Source organism: Hirundo rustica, chromosome 19, assembly GCF_015227805.2.
Source record: "Hirundo rustica isolate bHirRus1 chromosome 19, bHirRus1.pri.v3, whole genome shotgun sequence".
Lineage (NCBI taxonomy): Eukaryota > Metazoa > Chordata > Aves > Passeriformes > Hirundinidae > Hirundo > Hirundo rustica.
This window is the reverse complement of record NC_053468.1, coordinates 3,731,343-3,752,251: the sequence shown is the minus strand read 5'-3', so window position 1 is coordinate 3,752,251 and position 20,909 is coordinate 3,731,343. Positions and strand designations below refer to the sequence as shown.

At 42.9% G+C, this 20,909-nt stretch overlaps 1 protein-coding gene across 5 annotated transcripts in view; it reads left to right on the top strand.

The window, feature by feature from the left end:
- Window positions 1–265: 265 nt before the first annotated feature.
- The window catches only part of GOSR1 (golgi SNAP receptor complex member 1), a 28,659-nt gene continuing 8,015 nt past the window's right edge, over window positions 266–20,909 (top strand). The window contains exons 1-7 of one of the 5 annotated variants that reach the window (XM_040082541.2): window positions 266–339; window positions 699–813; window positions 2,409–2,496; window positions 2,695–2,802; window positions 3,871–3,962; window positions 4,118–4,192; window positions 18,178–18,207. In XM_040082541.2, coding sequence (XP_039938475.1) covers window positions 309–339; window positions 699–813; window positions 2,409–2,496; window positions 2,695–2,802; window positions 3,871–3,962; window positions 4,118–4,192; window positions 18,178–18,207 — 539 coding nt within the window. In that variant the 5' untranslated portion in view covers window positions 266–308. Of the gene's footprint in view, window positions 340–698; window positions 814–1,178; window positions 1,279–2,022; window positions 2,166–2,408; window positions 2,497–2,694; window positions 2,803–3,870; window positions 3,963–4,117; window positions 4,193–18,177; window positions 18,208–20,909 lie in introns of those variants that run through there. The other 4 variants (XM_040082542.2, XM_040082543.2, XM_040082544.2 and 1 more) reach the window with 4 other exon arrangements.

The window sequence follows — 20,909 nt, the reverse complement described above, 5'->3', positions numbered from 1 at the left end:
GGAGCGGGATGGGAATGGGGCTGGGGGAGCGGAATGAGGATGGGGAGCGGGGTCGGGAGAGCGGGATGGGAATGGGGATCGGGGTCGCGGCTGAGGGAGAGGGATGGGAATGGGGGTCGGGGCTGGAGGAGCGGGATGGGGACGCGGGGGTCGAGGCTGGGCTATCGTGAGCGGGCCCCGACCGGCAGCGCCATTTCCCCGCCCGCCCGCTGGGCGGCGCTGGCGCGGGAGGCCCGCCCGGCCCTGCCCGCCCCGCTCCTCCCGGTCGCTCTGCCCCGCCCGGCCCGCGCTGACGTTGGACAACAAAGATGGCGGCGGGGAGCAGCAACTACTGGGAAGGCGAGTGGGGCGGGGGGCGGCGGGCACGGGGCGGCTGCGGGGCCCCTCCGGGGCACGGGCCGGGCACGGCACGGCGGAACCGCCGCCGGGACCCCTCTGCTCTTCTCCCGGGGGGCCGGCGGGTGCGGGCGGTGCCGGCCCGTCAGCCGTGAGGCGCCGGTGCCTACTGAATGATGCCCGCGGCCCCGCCGGAGCCTCCCGGGGCTGCGGGTGCCCAGCCGCGCCCTCCCATCGGCGCGGGGCGCTTCCCCGGCCGTGAGGGTCCCCTCTCCCCTGTGGGTTTCTCTTCCTGTGAGAACGGGACCCCAGGAGGTGCGGGGTCCCCGTGCGGGTCCGTGACTTTCCCTCGCCCCGTGCAGATCTCAGGAAGCAGGCGAGGCAGCTGGAGAACGAGCTGGACCTGAAGCTGGTCTCCTTCAGCAAGCTCTGCACCAGCTACAGCAGCACCCGTGACGGAAGGCGCGACAGGTATAGGTACTAGCCCGTTTCTTTATGTTTTAAAGGCTGCCTGCGGTGCTTGGTGCGGTTTTATCGTTTGCTGAGTGCTGGTCCCACCTGTGGCTCTCCACGCTTGGCTTCTTGGGGAGCTTTCAGCACTTTTTGCTGCCGGTGTTGCTCTTGATGTGATGTCGGTGTGTGAGTCAGGCTGTGGGTGACAGGTCTCTGGGGAAAGCTGGATTTAATCTTTGCTCTGTGTGGGATCAGTGAGCTTTTTAATGCTCGTTACGCTGGCTTAATTCCGAGTTCTTCTTGTAATAAACTAACAGGTGGTTTTCAGGGACTTCGGTATTAGGGGAATTTAGCTTTACACCTCTCTCAGGTGGGCTGGTGTGCTCTTTGTAATCCTAGTTTTAAGGGAACTGCAGCACTGAGCAGCTGTGCAGGGAACAAGCCCTCTCTTCAAAATGAGTGGTTGTTTCTTGCTGTCTTTCTGCTGAGGTGAGTAATAATGACAGAACCACTGAACAGCTTGGGTTGGAAGGGGCCTCAAAGTTCATCTTGTTCCAGCTTCTCTGCCATGGACAGTGTTAATGAGAATAATAAGAGCTGCACATACGTTTTTAGATGTGTGTATATATACATGGCCTGTGTGTATATACAGCAGTGGTTTGCTTTAATCACATTTATCTTTAACTGAAGAACTAATGTGGTAAAACTCCTCGAGAGGTGAGCTCTTCCCTGCAGTTCCACAGCAGGAATTATCAACCTCCCAGTCAATTTGCAACCTTTTCTTAGCTTATTAACTGTGTCAGTTGCGAGTGTTGCTGCATTAGGTATGTGTGTTGCTATTTTTGTGTTTTATTTAATAACTGAATCAGTTTTGTACCTCTCCCTCAATTCACAGTTCTGGAAGCCTGGGAGCACCTCAGCAATGATCATGTTACTCTTGAACAGCACTAGTTTCACTTTTGTTTCTGCCTCTCTGTTTTACTTGCTCTGTAATTGAATTGTTTTCATCATTTTTGCTGTCCTGTGCCAAACTTAATTCTCTTACTCAAGGCAGATTACCAGAGCTGTGAGTAGTCTCTGAGATGTGTTAGTTGCCATAATTCTGCAGGCTGTTCTGAGATGTGGCTTTTCCTTGTGGTTTCAGTTTATAAGCAAGTAGGAAAGGCACGTGAAACTAATTGTGATAAATGGTGTGGTCTGTGCTGCTGTGTAGGACAGTGATTGCTTAACAAGTCAGAGGGTTGTCCTAACACTGTGCCACTAAGGTGTGATTACATTGCTGGAGTAACATGCTAAGAGTGCAGTGCTCCCTCCTGCCAGTGAATAAATAAATCAGGCTTAAAAGTTGCGGGGAGTAGGACACTGGTACCAGACAGGTGTGTGGTGTCAAGCATTTCTTCCCTGGGAGGTCGTGTTTCCTGCAGGTGATACTGTGTCACCTGTTCAGATGAGAGTTAAAGGCATGCAGAATAAGAAAATGCAGTTTTTCAGAGCTTGTTTAATCTCTAGCAAACCTGGATATGGTGGAGCTTTCCACCCCCTATCACTGGTGTTTCCTTATTTCTGGCGTTCATGAGATGATGCAACTTTTCAGTGACTGCTCCTCCTCTTCTCCTTAGCTCTGACACAACTCCTCTATTAAATGGATCAAGCCAGGACAGAATGTTTGAGACCATGGCTGTGGAGATTGAGCAACTTCTGGGAAAGGTAACTCGAGTTACTTTGGGTTTATTTCAGCATTTAGGCAATATCACAATCCGGATTTCTGTGATGGATATTAGGAGATCCGAGCGTGGGTGTTAGACAAGGTGTGCATGACCAGCTGGCTCCTTCAGCTTGTGCACTGTAGGTTTCATGCAAGAATAACCCATTTCACGTTTTCTGGGGTGTTTTTCCTTGCTGTAGCTGACTGGGATAAATGACAAGATGGCCGAGTACACCAACAGCGCGGGCGTGCCGTCGCTGAACGCGGCGCTGATGCACACGCTGCAGCGCCACAGGGACATCCTGCAGGTAACTAACGGGCCTCCTCCCTGCTTCTGTATTCTTTCTTGGGCTAAAATAATTATTATTATCTGTGCTGGTATCACGGCATGCTGGAGTGTCTCACCAGGAGGTGAGAATGCCGCTGATTCCATCTCGCTTTCCTTCTCTCCAGGCACCCCCCTGAACTCTGAGCTGGAGAAGATTGTGCTTTTTGTGTTATATTGGTGACTAGAACTTATCTGAGAAAGAACAATAAGTGGTGCTGCATTATGTGGGTGGGCTTTATATAGCAAAAGGGGAAGTGTAATGAAGTATCCTGTCTGGGTAGTTTGTCACATAACAGTGTGCAAGGGAACATCACACTACAGAAAACATGATTGTAAAAGCTCCCAAGCTTCTCAAGGGAGATGAAGGAAATGTGGTGGCTAAAGCTGTCAGTCAGTGCTATAAATTAACCATGTTTTCATGGTGTAGTCTTTTTAAAATGCATATTTTATTTGGTTTGTCACGTGCAGTTTGATTTCTGTTTGGTGTCTGTGCAATCCATACACGGTGTGAAGAGCAATAGCATTTGTTTAAGTGTTTATGGTGGCTTTGGTGCATACCACCTGCCAGACTGGTATTAAACCTGAAACGATTTAAAATGTAAAATTGCAACTTAAAAATAAAAGTCATCTTTGTTGTTCGGAAAAGGCTTTTTTTTTAATCTGGTGTAACAGCTGAATAAACTCAAGAATGTCTTCACCACACCAAAGAAGTAGGTTTTATTAGGGCTTCTCATGGGAAATTTCAACACAAACTAATTCATCAGAAAGGTGAGGATATCTGAAACTGGGGGAAGGAATTACAGTGGATTTCCCTCCATAACTGTAGCTGCAGCCATCAAATTTAACAACTACTCTAAGAGCAGTGAGTTTTAAGAATACTTTGGATTAACCTCCAGCATTTTTGCTGTTAAATTCCTGAGTTGGTCTTGCACTTTGTATTAGAGAACTGTTGACAATTTTAAAGGTGGCTGGGTCTCCTGTGGGTGTGTTGTGTTGCTGAGTTGTAACCTCAGGACCCTAATTTTGGGGTAACTGTTTATCATTACAGGATTACACACACGAATTCCACAAAACCAAAGCAAACTTCTTGGCAATACGAGAAAGGGAGAATCTGTTGGGATCAGTACGGAAAGATATCGAGTAAGTTGTGTTTGCTCCAGCAAAGGCGTGGGATTGCCCTCAGAGGGAGAAGGTGGAGAGAATGCTTGGTGTAGCTCACATGTCTGTGCTCTGAGTAAAGCAGAAGTTCCTTGAATTCCCAGTTCTCATCGAGGTTGTGTTCTGTTGGGTTTTAGGTCGTATAAAAGCGGGTCTGGCGTGAACAACAGAAGAACAGAGCTGTTCCTGAAGGAGCACGAACACCTTCGGAAGTAAGTGTTGTTCCTGTGTGCTTGTGCTGGAGGTGCCTGACTTTTCTGGGGTGGGGGTGAAACATTTGAATTTCGTGCAGCTGATTAAACATTAATGGCTTGTGCTGAGTGTGGACTGTGTGGGGTGGATAATAGCCATGGTGGTGTCAGGGATTTGGGCTTTAGGATCTTGTCAGTGACAGTTCTGTGTTGTCTTCAGGGGCTTTTGCAAGTCACTTGTGACTCAGAACCTCCTCCTCCCAAGGGAGCAGATGCCTTTCACTCTGACAGGGGCAAAGTTTAAGAAACAAAACAAACTCCCATGATTTGGCTGGATTTCCCTCTCTTTTATTTTTTTGTCAGTCAGACAGAGAAAAACCTTTTCTCCCTTTTTCTCTCCCAAATGTGGACAAAAAGCGGTGGAAGAGATTAATTCCAAAATTACCTATGCACTTAAATATTTGCAAATTGATTCTAGGTTAGCAGATAACAAACCAAATAGAAAGGACTTCGTTATTATTCCTGTTGCAGAGAGGGCATTAAGTTCTGAGTAGCTGCTTTGTGTGTCCTTGTTCAGCAAAAACAGCGCAGGTGTGAGCAAAGAGCTGGAGGGTTTGTGGTTTTAGAGAGTCAGCTCTGGTCTTCCTGCCTCTCTCCTTGCCTGTAGTTGTGCTAAACCTCAGGCCTGCACGAGAGGGCAGGCTTGCATTTAAAACAGCAAATAAATAAATAATTGCATGTGGCTTTCCTGTCTTTAAATTTACAGCCAGAAAGGCACCAAAAAAAAAAAAAAAAACTTTCACAGGAAATTAAAACAATTTTTTTTTCAGTTGTGGCTTATCGCCACTTCATCCTCAGTTTTCTTTAATATCTTTAAAAATTAGCCGTTTGAAAGTTTGAGTTATGACTTTTGTTAAGCACGATCTACAAACAGAATGTTTAAATATTTCTGGGATTGTAAAATACCCTTCTAAGAAACTGGTATTGTCCCGAGTGCATTATTTTGAAGTTTGCAAAAATTAAGAGCGGAAAACTTACAGCATTTTGTAAACATTTTCTGGCAGGTGTCTTCAGAAATTGAGCCTAACATGTATTGAGGTGTTGATTATTTGTTTTTTTAAATATGCTAAACTCTGCAGTATGTTTGTAGGATTAAAATGTATGAAAAATAAAGTTCAGGCAGTTTTACATATAGTTTAAAACCATCTGGGTGGTTATTTGAAAATGTTAAGACTTGCAAAAAACCCACCACAGCACTGAGGAAAAGAAAACCAGAAATAAGTGTGAGTTGGGGATCTTTAGTAAACAGGGCCAAAACTAATCATGGAATACTCTGCAAAGTGGAGATAAACTGTAAGGACTGAAGAAATCCAGTGTAAAAGGAATAGACAGCATTGGCAAGAAATCAAAGCTTGCAAAACTTCTGAATTGAGAATCAGTAAGCTCAGAAAAAGATACTGGCAGAGGAAATTATTAGAGAGTTTCAACATATTTGTCTTCAGAGAAAGCAGTTAATGAGCTATTCTTGCCAAAAAGCCGTAAAAGCTAAGAAAAGGTCCCAAGAAATCACCAGGAGCTGGCAAATGACACCAAACATGCTCCTAGGATAAACTGACAAGCTTTGTGTGAGTCATGGTGCTGAATATTTGCAGTGCAGTAAATCCCGGTGCCAGACTAATTGACAGAAGTAGACGATGAATATATTTACACAAAGACACAGGAGTAAAAATCCAAATGTTTTCAGCGGAGTGAAATCTATGAAAAGCTTGAAGAAACAGACACAGGAACATAAACTTTACAATGTATTCTTATATTCTCCAAAGCAGTGTAATAATGCCACAGCAGTTTTATATTCATATCAGATATTGGAGCATTCACTCGGTCTTGGCCCTGCTTAATTTATTATATTAAGTCCTTTGACCTATTACATATTTATTGCATGCTCTGATAACAGAATGTGTGAACTGCTGCCCCACTGCTGAGTGCCAGACTCTTCTGTCAGCCTTTTCATTTATGCACAACCATGTGAGACGGGATAAACACAAACTGGGGTTTTCTCTGGGCTGTGTTTCCCATGAATTCTGTTCAAAAAGCTGCAGGGTGGGATTTTTTTGTGGGGTTATCTCACTGTGGAACAAGAGGAGAGCCAGGAAACTCTTCTGCTTTTTGCCTAAATCTGCGCCTTTCATTTTCCTGTCACGTTGTGAGCGCCACGAGGAAGAGCCTCTTAACGTTACACATGTAGGTAATCCTAAAAAAGGAGAGGAGATGAAAAATCTGAGTAGCAGATGCTGATGAGTAAAAGGTTCCAACGCGCATTAGGCACGAAGGGAACGGCAAAAAGCGCTGCGCAAACCCTGCCTAAGCCTGGCTTTCCATTAAGCCCCGCTTATCCCGGATCCATTTGGCCTCCCTTTCCCAGGGTGGGGCTCCTGCTGTGTCAGTGCTGCTGGCGCCAGTGGGGATTCCCACCTTGGAATCCCGATGGAGCTGTGCCCGGGGGCACAGGGGGCACAGGGGGCCCTGCACTGCCGCACCCCACCCCGGGCAGGGTGAGACAAAACACACATCGTGTTCTCCCTTCAAAAGCTTCGCTGCTGCTCAGTCCATTTTACAAATCAGCTCTTGGTTGGGAAAGGAGGTTTGTCCAGATGTTCTGCTGGCTGTGGATAGAAGGCACAAAGTTCCCGAGTCACAAAGTCTCCTGTCTAAGTTCTATAAAGGTAATTCAGGAATAGCTTTATCAGCCTCTGGAGAGATGAATGATAACACCTAATATTTTAAATAAAAAAAATTAACCCCTGTTAATTGAAGTGAGGTTGGCAGACAGATGTTGTTGATGGCCTGTTAATATTTTTACCTAATACCTCAAGATTTCTTGGCGTGTCAGATGCTTAAAGAAATACCCAATCTGGCGTGGTCATGTTTGCTGTTCATTTTTGAAATCTTGTTTTCTTGGGGCTGTGCCATTCTCTAAAGGTATTTCATCTTCTCTGTTTGTGTAGTTTTGGCCAGGGGTACAAACAAATCATCCTTTTTCCTCTAATGCTGTTTTCCATCTAAAGAAAACAATTTTGATGAATAGATCTAGCTTAGCACTTTAAAAACTGCTCTGAAAAGTGCTGCCTCAGAGGAAACAATTCTGTCAACTTAGAGTCTGCCCTGAGAAATTCTGCAGTTATTGATGAGTTATAGTCTAAGTCAGCAGAGAAGGAACTAATGCCCTTGATTAAATTTGCAATATTGCGTGTGTATGCAAGTGAAAATCCCCTTTGTGCTGTAGGTGAGTGATACCAGGGGGTACTGATGTGTTTGTGTAAAAATTGATGAAATCTTCAGAAGTTTAGATTGAAATTACAGATGTTATTACCTGTCATTAATTCCTTGTAAAAGGAGGTGAAAACACACCAATTCTGTCATTGTGGGGCAACTGTGTGATTATTACTTTATTACTCAGCTCCAGCACTCAAAAATTAGTCATTTATCCCTTTCTAAAAGCAGTTCCTGGTGGTGAAGCAGGTGCCTGTGTTTTTAATTGTTGTCAGGTGACTGCATGTTTCTGCTGAGTGTTGCTATGCAGCCTGTGAATCTATCCTATAAAAACTTATAAAATAAAATCCTCTTAGTTGGAGTCTCCTGTGTGAGTGATGCAGGTAGATGAGATGAACCTTCTGTGAGTGTTCAGACACCCCTGTGTGTCTTAAAATGTTTAAAAGTGACACAGAGAGGGTTCAGGGTGCCAGAGTAGGTGGGTAAGAAACTTCTTTTGAAGGAGAAGAAATAGGAGAGCAAACAAATGAGAGGAACATGTGCTGCATGGGAAAGAGAAAAGAGCAATAAGAGAAGTGAGCAAAAGAAATAACAGGAGCCTGCAGCAGTTGTGTAATGGTGCTAATTAATAATACATACCTGAGATGATAAGGAGAAATTAATGTTTGTGCAGTGCTTCATGTATGTGGAGTGCTCTGGAGTTACTAAACACTTTCAGTGCTTTCATTATGGCATTTTGTTATCAGCAGAACTATTTGAGATTTCCTGCTGTTGTTTGGGTAGAAACGGGCACATTCAGTCGGGAATAATCACCGGGAAATCTGCTTCCAAACTTTGTTGGTGATACAGGCAAGATCTTAGTGGAGGGAGTGGCTGACTGTTTTTCCTCCAAATATTGTCCTTACAAATTTTCACTTCAGCACTGATCTGCAGAGAGAAATCAGTTCATCGAGATGAGAGACAAATTGCAGGGTTTCTGATTACAGGTGACTTGATCTTTTGGGAAAAAGCTGCCAGTTTTCTACCTTAACAGAATTTCTTTTTCTTTTGTTGTGCCTGCTCTCTGTTCTGCATGCCCTGGTTTCCATTCACTGTGCTGTTGCTGCTCAGGTTCCTGTGGATTTCAGTGGAACCTCAGGGTTGGATTAAGAGCAGAGAACTCTGGTTTCCTCCCTTCCCATCCCCTCCCTCATTTCCAGTTGCAGAGGACACACAGATGGGCAGTGACTGCTCCAGCTGACACAATTCACCACTGCACCTCCTTCATCTTCTCTTGGAAGCAAGAGAGAATGCAGGAAAACCAGCTAATTCAACAATTCCTTTTTCCATCCCAAGGTGCTTGGGGAAGCAGCAGGGAGGGAGGAATGTGATGAGCCTCTTCCCTGGGTGCCTGCTGCCTTGCCTGCTCTGCAGCCTCAGAACTGCTGAGCTCCACTTTAGTCTGGCCCAGTAAGGGCTTTTTTTTTTTTTTTTTTTTTTTTTTTTTTTTTAAATTACCAAACTTGTTTCTTAATTAAACTTATTTTTGTTCATGGCAGAGCAGAATGCGGCGTTCTTGTGGATCCATTTTCCTAATTTGAATGCAGATTTTAACTGAAGCAGCACTTGGGAATGAATAATCTTTGCTCTGTAGCAGTTACGAAAAAAAAAAACCAACAAAACAAAAACCCCAGCAGCTCTGCCCTGGGAGGCCAGAGGAGCTCTGCATGGCCCTGGTTTGGAGGGTTTGCTCTGGGTCTGGTGCTGGCTGGGTGCAGCCCTGCTGTGCAGTGCTGGAGAAGGGCTGCAGCACTTTGCCCATTGAACTGGAAGTTACAGTGCAAGCAGGGACGGGGGAATCTAGGTTAAAGCATCTCTCTGCTGGCCATTAATTGCAGGAGCTCTGGCAGTGGTGTGCTGCTGTTTCCCCAAACACGGTTGGCTTGTTTTCTTTGTTGCTGGAATAAGGAATTAGGAGAAATTGCAGCATTAAGTGTGTGCAGGTGCTGGGATGGCCGTGGTGATCACCTTACCACTGAATAACTCGGACTTCTGGGGCAGGGTGCTCTGTCTGAGCAGCAGCACAAAGAAAATGCTTTTCAAAGAAGGGATTTGAGTGAAGGAGGATTTTTGGTGTTGCAAAGGCTTACTTAAGGATGCACAACAGCTTGTCCTGTAATCCTGTTTCAAAGTACAATTCCAATCTGTCTTCCTGCTCTGTCTCCTTTTCTAGTGCTGCAGAGTTTTCTTGATTGCATCAGTGATTCTTTCCTTTAGCCTTATCTCTGGGCTTGAGTGGGTTTTATCTCTGTCTCCTGAAGACTCCTGGCAGAGGGACTCTGGAAGTGGCTGGATCAGCTTCCCCTGTCACAGTCCCAGGCTGAATGTGACACCTGGGCACATCATCTCCTCAACTGCAGCACCAGACTGAGAATAATTTGCTGTTCTCTTGTTTTAATAGTAAATAATGTTCGGGGAGGGAGACAATTCATGTCTTCTGGGAAAGGAGAAACTTCACTCTATATAATTATGTGACTGTATGAGCAAGTTATTGAAGTAGTTTAATGAGGATTTGGGGAGGTTCAAAGCTTCCAGGCAATGAAGGAAGATGCTCTCTTGGGTATTATTATTATTTATAAATAACTTAATATAAGAACATGAAAATCAGCCAAGCAATTCATGATTTAAGAGGATTTTTTTCCTCTAAAAATAGTTCGGGCTTCATTAGGGTAAAATCAACTATTTCTTTTAATCTTCCTGTGCTGTATTTAGGACTTAAAAAAACCTCTACCCAAACCACTAAACCAAAGCTTCTGTGTCTCAATGTGTATTTGCTTTCTTGATAGTTGAATTGCTTTAACGCTACTGTAATCAATACTTTCCCTGACACTGATGACTGTTATGACATTTTTATACCTCAATATATCTAAAATGATGGGAACACCAAATGGAAAAAAAAAAATCAAACCCACCGCACAGCACAAAACATAGTTTGGAAATTTCCTCTGTAACTTCCAGTACAAAACTGAATTATCCAGGTGACAAAAGATTCAGCCACGTTGACATTAAGAGCTTCAGGCTCATTGTTTGCTTTTCATCTGTGTAAAATGTGAAAGTTTATGGGTGAAATTCCACGTACCCCAGGGAAAGTGGCTGTGGAAACTCTTGTAGGTCTTTATGAATGTCTGCAGAAGCCAGAGAGCAAACCCTCAGAGAGTGAAATATTATCTGAATATAAAATGGGGAGAAAATTGGCTGGGACAAAAACTCTGCTCTGGTTCTTGATTCTGAGCTTCCCCTTAGAAACAGAACTTTAGGAAAGGGAAGGATATAAAGCCACACTTCAAACTTCAGGGCTCTGTGGTTTCTTCTGAAGTTTTTTGTTCCTTTCAGAAATAAACAAGTTGCTGCTGCATGTTTTATTTGTTTTTAGCTTTCCTTTCAACACTGTCTCTTAACTAGGACAGCTTCCCCCCTCCAAGTTCTGTATTGAAATTAGGGCTTTCACAAGTGCTGAAATCTTTCCTGCATGGGTTGGTTCTGAAAAGCTTTTCAACAGAATCAACAATTGTGGAGTTTTATGGAATTCCTTTTGTGCAATCTGAGAATCACTTCTATTATTCTAATGCAGCACGTAATTTTTTTTATCAGTGTGGCCATGCACTTCATTATTCTTTAGGGCTAGAAGTGCTTGCTCACTATTTGCTGTTGGATCCTCCAGTAAAAAGAAGCTGTTGAACTCAATTGGATATGTTAAATAGTGATTATTTCCATTTTCTAATATATAGAGTGTATCTCTGGAAAGTTACCACGCTACTGCATAAATGTCATTCTTGAGTTTTATTTAATTTCAGCCTCCCCTAATGCATCAGAATTGGGTTCTCCTCGTTCTTGGCTGCTGAATGGTTGCTGTGCAGATATCTTTGTGTTCTATCAAATCCATGATGCTAAGCAGGACTCGATCCAAGTTACCCTTAAAGCATCCCTATTTTATCCTAATAATAAGAGTTCTGTTTAGAGCTTTTCAAGGACCTTAGTTCTGTCGTGATTTGAAAGGTGCAGAGTGTTTTCCTCTCGCTTGAGAGACTTGTTTATATCAAGTATAGTTGCACTTCTGGAACAATGCTTCTTGTTCAGTCTCAGATAAAAAGCTCTAAGAACACTGGGAAATTGGGTCAGAAGAAAAAATGCTGAGATCTTTACCCATTAATGAATTGCATCCTGGGTTTGGCTTGTGGATGGTTTAAATGTAGTGTGCACTTCTACATTTTGAACCACAAGTGTTTGCTATGTTGCATAGTTAACTATGCAGCTTTAAGAATCATTTTCTGCGACTTAATTAACAGGCAGGTAGAGGATTGTAAATCAGGTACCTCAGCCAAGTCCTGCATGAAAGCCACAGAGCATCTCCAAAAAACCCTCAAAACCACAGCAGGTGCAAATGCAGTTAGGGCACAGAACACGTGTCTGTCGGTGTGGATTTTAGGGTTTCATGCTACATTAAAGTTGGGTTGTCATCCTAGGGATAACTCTCCCTTCATTTCTGTGTTAGCTGGGCTGGAAATTAAAAAGATATTAATTATGAAGTTATTTATGTGATGGGGCTCTTGCAGAAGACATTCCCCCTCGTGCTCTCCTCGTTACTTAGGAGCGTGTGAGTAGTAGAACAGTTCTTTAGCTTTGCCAAGCTTTAGTCAAAAAACACTGAGCTAGAAAAGTGATACAATCTATTTTGTTACAGCACAGATTACAGACAGCTTGTGTTTGTTGTAAGCTGAGCATCTCCTGCCTGTGTGTGCCCAACAAATCGGCCGTGACAGGTTATCCTGGGAGAGCTCCGTTTTAGTCAGGTCAGTGTCAGGTATCAGAGCCTGTTGTTGCTTGGGTTTTGAGGGGTTTTCCCTTTAGTTAAAGCTCCCATCCAAATTCCATGTTTTAAACCAGGGGAAATAATGCAGGCAGCCCTGCCCCTGACTGCTGGCAGCGCGTGCAGATGTAAAATTTGAGGAAATGCCGATGGAGTCCATTAGGAAGTTACTGGAATTGTTCTGACAGTTGTGGTTGCTGATAATGACTTACAGTAAAGCCTGCCCTCCTCAGCTGATTTCACCTCGTTCCTGTGGGTAATATGGAGCAATTATTTGGGAGGGTCAATCTCTCCAGGAACTTTTCCCAAGCATGACTCGAGGCCTCGTTACGTGGTGCCATCCTGGCACTGGGTTTGTGCCCAACCGGCTGCTGCTCTTCATGTGGACAGTAGGAGCTGTCCTCATTTTTCAAGTTTTTACCTGCCTTCTTTGGGTAAACTGAACACTGCAGCTTATTGAGAAGCTCTTACTCCCTTATAGATTTGCTCTAAGGGAAGAAGTATTGCCGCTGCTCACCCTCCTGGGGCTCTCAGGCACTTTCTCAGCCGTCTGCATGCCAAAGAGCTTTCTTGGCTAACTCCTCTCACAGAGAAACAGTTCTTCCACTCTGGTAACTCCCAGGCAACTCCATGGAGTTCAGTGGAGGCCATACCCTTTGGAAATCCAGGAGAAACAGGGGTTGGTGCTGTCAGAGCTGTGAAGGTAGATCCCTGTTTTTAGGGAGAAAATCCCTTGGTGCTTCTTTGCCTCCTTTAAACCGAATTAGAACAACTAATCTTTTTATTGGTTACTTAGCACATATAGATGTGTTTACAGGTGATAGCTGCAAAGGAAGTGCTTTTCTTAGTGTATCTAAAGTCCAAATTGCTGGAATTGATGAGCTGTTGAGGTATTTACTTAGTGATGTAGCTAGAAGTCAAATTTTTAGCTGAATTTGTGTTACAGAATTGCAGTTGGAGGGAGGAGGTTTCACCAGATTATTTTCCTGGAAATCCTTTGGCAGATTCTTCCCTACAGTGAAAGAGATGCCTTCTGTGTATTTTTTTTTCCCCTCATGTACAATTTCTTTCCATCTGGAAAGAAATTCAGCACCAGACAACGTTGGTTTACTCTTGCCTAGAGCAATGGATTCTGTTCCAGTGCCTTTCATTCTACATGTAGCAAATTGCTTGCATTGATGAAAAGCAACATAATATTGTGCTTTTTCCTTTTCCAATTTTGCAACTATTCCTCATTCTTACTGGAAGTGATTTCTGAGATGTGCAGAAATAAGCTTACTGAGGTGTTCAGAGCTTGTAGGTGTGATGATGATGAGCAGATTTATACATTGATTAATGCTCACATTTGTGCTGGGTTCTGTGTTTGATTGTTGCCTTCTGCAACTGACAATGTGACAAAATTGCATTTCCTTAGCATCCAGATTTGTGCTTGAATTAACACTCAAGGAAAACCCACAAAAAAGAGCAGTTTGGGTCAGTGTTTGAACCTTTCTTTGCTTTCGGAGTGATTTCTGTGGGGAAGCTGTTCATCCCTGAAAATGCCAGTTTTCCCTCATGTCATTGTTTTTGGCCAGCCAGCTTTTCTCGTGCTGGAAGTGGAAGATGTGTGCCTCTTAATCAAGTATATTGCTCTTAATAGAAATAAACAGACTTCTACACCAATTCTTGTCCTTTTTAGCCACTTTGAAATGAAATTGAATCAAACTTGGGACGAGTCTTATAAAAACTGGAACTTCTTGTATCGCAGGGAGGCAAAAAAAAAAAGTGTTCAGCTTTACATTCTTCTACTTAGGTTTTTAAAGAGCTTAATCATCATGAATTTTTAATATCATAAGGAATGTTGATGGCAAGCAGAAAAATGAGTTGCAGATTGGGGTTTTTTGTGTGTGTGCACTGAGTTTTTTTCATTATTACTCTGTTGCTACGATGGAAATAACTGAGTGTATAAATCAGATTTGCCTATTTGCCTCATACCTGTATATTTGTATTAGAGTGTGTTTTGCATTCCTGGAAGCTCCACATTGCCTGGTGATCCAGGACTGTGAAAATACAAAAGATTTATTGCAGGCAGTTTGAGAGAGCAAAGACTTAGTGATTTATCTTGCAGTTAGAGAGAGAACAAAGTAAAATTGTTATTTCTGTAATTATTCTTTATGAAAGGAAGAAAATAGTTATCAAGTGCTATGTTAGTTTATTCTACAGGGTTTCCCCTATCCCTTTTAAATTATTCTATGTGATAATATTGCCCTTAATTTCATCTGAAGGGTTTAAAGCCTGTTGTGAGATGAGTTGGGTGCAGATGAGTTTGACTGCTCTGCCCTGTTCTCTGACTTGGTTTGGATATCAGCAACAAAAATCTATGGATATGGGAGAAGCCCAGTCCTCAGCTAAGTATTCATCTACATGAATGAATTTTATTAAGGTACCGACACAGAGGTTTGCTTTACAAACAACATAAAATGCTTTCTTTTAGTTGTAAAAGCCTGATGTGATGAGCAGGACTCTTTTCTGTCTGGGAGGCATATTTCACTTAATTTCTCCTTCAGATTAATTTACCTGTCTGCATATTTAAAAGACAAGCTGTGCCATCTTCTGCAGCCAGCAGTTGCACAGAGGCCTGCTTATTTCATATGCATGGCTGCTGCTGCTGGGTTTGTGCCATTTCTTACAGGAGGTGATTGCCTCAGCAGCTTCCAGCCTTTTTTTTTTATTCTTTTTTTTTTCTTCCTGTAGTATTTTTAAATGGCTTTGTCTGTCTGGACAGGTGAAAAATGCAGAGTTCATTGAAACAGATGACAAGTCAGATTAATAATGCTCAGAACCATCTTTGGCTTGGATGTTCATAAGGAAATGTCCGCTGGATTTGTCGTCTGCTTGGACAGCAGAAGAACAAAGTCGATAGATTTTTCATTTAAGAGCCTCTTTTTTTGTAGTGTTTTGAACACGTAAGTTAAGCACAATTGCCTCATTCAATGTTATTTTTTTATTCTGGCAAATGACTGAAATGAACATTATTTTTAATTGTGAGAACAGCTTCTATTTGTGGAGAACAGGTTATTAATAGTCAGAGATCTGCAAACTTCCCTTGTGTCTCTGGGCCCTGTTGTACTTTGTGTTCTCGATCTTCCTTAAATCTGACTTATTTTTATGGTTATGAGCTGTAAAATGAATGAAACAGATGCTTCTGTTTGGGTGTCAGTGTGAGTGAACTTTACAATCTGTATTTGCCGAGGAATCTGAATCTCTACATCAGAATCCCTGCAATGTTCCTGCTCAGGCTGACTGCCGTTACCGGAATGTCAGGGCCATTTCCTGGGGAGTTTGTTCACCTTGCAAGGGGAGATGAGTTTGGAAATCCTGATCCTTCTGAGGGTGGGGAGAACACACTGCAAGTTGTGCTAATAAATCTGTGCTTCCTTTGGTCTGCCCTTACCTACACATCTTCATTCTGAAGAAAATTCCTGTGTATCTCCTCCTTTTAAATATTTGGGGTGGCTCCACATTGAAACGTTGGTCTTGAAGCTTCAGGTGCCTGGTGAATGCCCTGTGTTGGCATTTGCAGCTCATACCTTGTGTGTGTTGGTGTTTCAACTGATTTTTACTGGTTTATACGTTTTTATGAACTTCTGTCATCATTTTACAAGTAGCCACATTCCCACGAATTTATTTTTGCCTGTGTATAAACATTCATACGCATACAAAAATAAAACAGAGTGATGTAATCTGAAGCTTTTAAATAACTTCTTGTTTTTACGTGTCTAAGTAATGAAACTGCCCATCTACAGCTTTCTCTAGCATAAAAAGCAGTGAGTGTCCCTGCTGCAAACTGGCAAGCCTAATTTTGGTGCTCTGAAGGCCTTGGAGGATATTCCTAGTTCACTTGAGGTCTGTAAAAGTGTTCAGCTTCTCTGTCATCTTCAGTTCATCAACATAAAAATTCTATCATCAGTTAAATGGATGAAGAGCTGGTAACCATTTTTCTAAGGCAGGGTTTTTTTGTAGGGCTGTTCTAACATTTTCTTCCACAGAATTTTTTTAAGTGTCACCCGTTTTCCAGCAAGGTTTTTAATACCTTTTCATTGATATTTTTTTTTTTAAAAATTGAACCTTTTTTAAAATGATTGATTCTCGTGCTCCGCTCTTGCTTTTGAGGCTGTTTTCTAATGGTTTTGCAGTTTATTCTTATTATGCCCTGCCCACATAACACACTTGGCTGTTAGAGACCATGAAAGGCACATTCTCAGCTGGGTTGTGTCTCTTGGAGACTCAGCGATTACAGAAATCTTTAATGCGTTGCTTTCCTGTTCTGCCTGCCCTGGGGACTTCGGGAGATGCTGTGAGACCGCCCTGTGTACACAGCTCGGGTGTTTCCCTTCTCTGTGCCAGTGTAATAAACACCACACAGTGAATAAAACTGGTTTTAGTTGCTTAAACCAAATGTGCTCACAACCGATGCGAATCTTAGCGAGCGTAGCTCTGTTTGCTGCCCCAAGTCGAGTCCCTGGCAGCTTAAAATCGAGCAAAATATTTTTAGTGCTCTGTTCTGTGCCTATTTTTCAAGCCGTGGACAGGCTGAAATAGCCACCTTCGTGTTTTTCACTCCTCTTCACAGACAAATGAAGTGACTCTCTTTGCCTCTCCCCCTCCCCAGCGGGTCACACACGCGTGCGCTCGCTGCCCTGCGCGCTCCTCCAGCTGGAGCCGTGGGGGGATCTCCAGAATTCCTGTGGGAAGAAGAGAAGTTCCAAATCAGGCAGCTCTGGCTGAGTCAGAGGCAGAGCTGTGCTGCTTCGGGGGCTGGCAAAACGCTTGGAATGAGCAGGGTGGAGATGGCCGTGCCCTACTGGCATCTTTGAGTTTGGAAGCGTTAAATTCTGATTTAATACCGAAAGCAGTAGCTGGTACAACATAAAGCTGCTTTTCTGCCAGGCTGATTTCCTCCTCAGATTGCAAACTCAGGGGGTTTTTTTGCAGTTATTCTCCAAGAATTTGTCTGGATCCGTGGGATACACAGAGCAGTAGCAGGGGTGCGTCGTTGTTCCTGCGCTGTGGGAATGATGCAGTCACTTGTTCGGGGTTACGTTGGAGATATCGATTGCTGTAACCAGAGGTGTTTTTCTGGCATTTCACAACTTGGCTGCAAAGCAGTGATTAAAACCCTGTGTGAAAGTTGAGTACAGGAAAGGAGAAACAGCTGCAGTTCTCCGAGGATCTTGTTACTCTCCTCAGCGGTGCGTGTCGGGTTTTTAGATGAAACCTCTCCGGTGCAGTGCTCGGAGCTGCCCTTTGCCCAGGGATGCTGCACAAGCCTGGATCCATGTGTGGCAGGCAGGGCAGGGCCGTGTGTCACCCAGGGCTTTGTCTGACACGTGGGGTGGGGTGTGTTCCCATCAGCTCAGGTCTCATCCAGAAGGAATTTGCCAGCATAAATCAGTGTTTGGGGAGCTAATCCTGAGCAGGGGTCTGAGATGGACCCAAGTCTCAGCTTCTTAATCATTAATGACATTTTTTGAAGGGGTGGGCAGGATTAAAAAGCAATAAAATTAGCTACTCCTTTCTCTAATACTCCTTTCCACACAGTCCTCCATAAATCACGGTGCCGATTCCCCTTTTCTTGTCTCCTCAGTGTTTTATGTCTTCTCCTGAAGCAGCTGCTCTTGCTACTCTTAGGAAATGCTGCTCCAGAGGATATTCCAGTGCATCTTCTCCAAAATCTGTATAAACCAAACCTGTGTAGTAGCAAAATGTGACAACATCCAGAAATAAAACATTCTAAGGGCAGATTTATTAGGATGATGATGGGCAACATTGATTAGTGACCTGAAGTAGTACTTAGTGCTTGTTACTTTTTTTAACTTGTTTTGTTGTTTTTTTTTCTTTTGGCTTTCAGCTCAGATCGACTGATAGAAGAAACAATAAGGTAGGGATGAATGTAAAAATGTTCATTATTTTCCATACAATCAGCATTTCCATTAAATTGTGTCTAAATTTATCAGTCACTATATTTATACAATAACTGTATTGTTTCCAGCTCCTTGGCAGAATTACAGTGAATTGCTGGTGGGTTTGGGTTGGGTTTTTTTCTGTTCAATATTGACATAAGAATGTTGCTTCAATATTTTATTCACCCTAGCTTAGAAAATTTGGGTTTCTTCTCAAAGGTGAATCACCTTTGGAGCAGAGTGAATCTCAGGCTGGGCTGTTGGGGGTTATTCCAGTAGCCAAGATATTTCTGCTCACAGTGACGCTCATCAAAAACCTGATTTCTGTAACCTTTCAATATATTCAGAATATTCGGCACCCAGTGTGCAGCTGATATAGGTAAGGCTTTTACCACAACTGCTTGAGAGGTTATTGCTGTTGTACATTTATTTATCTTTTGGGGTTCTTACATTGTTTGAATACTTAAATGATACCTTCTCTAACTGATCTAGACATTTTAGAACTGTAACAACATAAATTTTATTACCTGTGCCCTTTCCAAGCCAACCTTTTGCAGAGCAATAACTCAAACTATAATAATGCCCGATTTAATGGTTTTAAATTTTAGATTATTGCTTTGAAACAAAACAGAAAAAAAAAAGGCAGAAAGCAAGATATGCTTTCAGACAATGCATGTACTGACATAAGTGACCAAGAGGAGTAATTAGATGCAGCAAGGCTGTGTCCATTAAGGGCTTAAGTACACACAGTGGGCTCAGGACAATTAACGTGGAGGAAGAATGTGTTAAACCACATCAGTGTGCAGTGATGAACCAGAAGTGACCAGCACAAGAACAACCCGAAAATCTGGGTGCAATTCACCACAGCCTCACAGAAATGTTTCTCCAGCTTAGCCCAGCTGTATTTGCTTTGGCTTCTAGTCCTTTCCTCACTGAAATCCTCTCCTTTATTGCCATGCTGATGACCCTGCTTTTCCATCTCAGAAATGCTCAGTGTTTGGTGAATTTCTTCTTTGCTGCCACTCCAAGTAAGCAGAGCATATGGTGATTTATTACTCTCAATATCTTGCAAAATTACTTGTAATTACTTGTAATTATGTCATTGGCCTGGCTTCTTGATTCCGTGTCATCAGAGGAGCTCAGAGCTCTCAACCTTGCACCTTTTGTTATCTGTAGTAAATTCTGGCTTGAGTTGTTGCCAAAAATGTTCTGCAGTTTTTGGGTACAGAAAGAGCTTGTCTAGTAACTACATGGAGTGGGAAATGTAATTCTACTTACAGCTGAGTTGAATTCTGCCTCTGTTAAAACCAGGGTGAATTTTTTTGTTGAACTTTTTCTTTCCTGTGGTCCCCAGTAGTGCCAAGTGTTTGGGTGTGACGTTAATTGATGGTAAATCCTGCTGCCTTCTGAATGAATGTCCCAGATGGAAGTTTACCCAACTCACCAATTGTTTTATCTATTGTCACCCAAATAAAAGAGGGATTTGTGCAGAAGAAGCTGTCTGAGGACAGATTCCTTGAGATGTAATTAGCTTATTCTGGCTACTGCTCTGTCTTCAAGGTTTGCATCTGCTGCAGTTCATTACTCATTTTTTTTAATTAAGCAAGTCAGGAAATCACGTTTTATTTCCTTCACACTTTTATTTCCTTGGGGTTTGTTACTAAGCACTGATCCTAAACACTGGAAAGCACATTGCTGTGTGTGCAGAGGCTTTTGTTGACAAGCTGCAGCCACTAATTGTGAGCCCTTGCTCTGATTTTCTGTCAGGAAGAGGAGTGAGGAGTCTGACTCTTCCTCTGCGTGGTCCTCCACGGAGCAAACATCCGTGCCAGGGGATAAATGGGCACCTGAGCTGAAATGATTCAGTCACTAAAGCACTGAGCAGGGCTGTCACTCCAGGTGTGTCGTTATTACTAAACTTTTAATCAATTTTTAAATGAATTCTGTGCCATGGGTTCTTGCTGCAGCATATTTCTCTCCAGAAGCGAGTGGGATGTGCTACTTTGTACTGCAGCTCTTTTGGAACAGCCTTCACTTCTCTTGGCCAGAGTTAAATATAAGCAGAGATTTTGCTTAATATGTTTGGAGTTCTCAGGTTTTCATTTTCAAACATTATCGCTTCTCCAAAATAGCAGGCCATTTATTTCTTGTTTTCTAACAACTTGTGTTTTTATGTTGGCTCAGTTGGAATATTTTTTTATAGTTCTGCCTGTTTGAGCGTTGACTTTTCAGAATGAAAAGGCATGAGCTACGTCGTGAGAGTTCTCTCATATCACAGGCACCTCCCCAGAGTGTCCAGACAAAATCACTTGCACTCCTAGGGAGATGTTTCTTCTGTTTTCACCTTAGGTTTCATCAAAAGAAACATTACTCTTTAAAGGAATCTGCCAGGTCATGTGTGTAGGTGTGCATTGATACACACACACATGTGTATATTTAGAGATACAAATATAAAAATGTATCTCCAGACAAAGAATAGGTGATGCAATCAGAATTTTTACCAATTTAAACCTAGAGCTTTCATTTCTATGCACAGCCACAGAGTCCATTCCCTAATCATAGCCCCTGTCATGAATTTCAATGAGCAGGTATGATTCATGGCATGCGAAATGAAGCAGAGGTTCCAGTAATTCGTGAATTATTTGATTTTTAGTAACACAACTTCTTTCTTTGGAGTTTT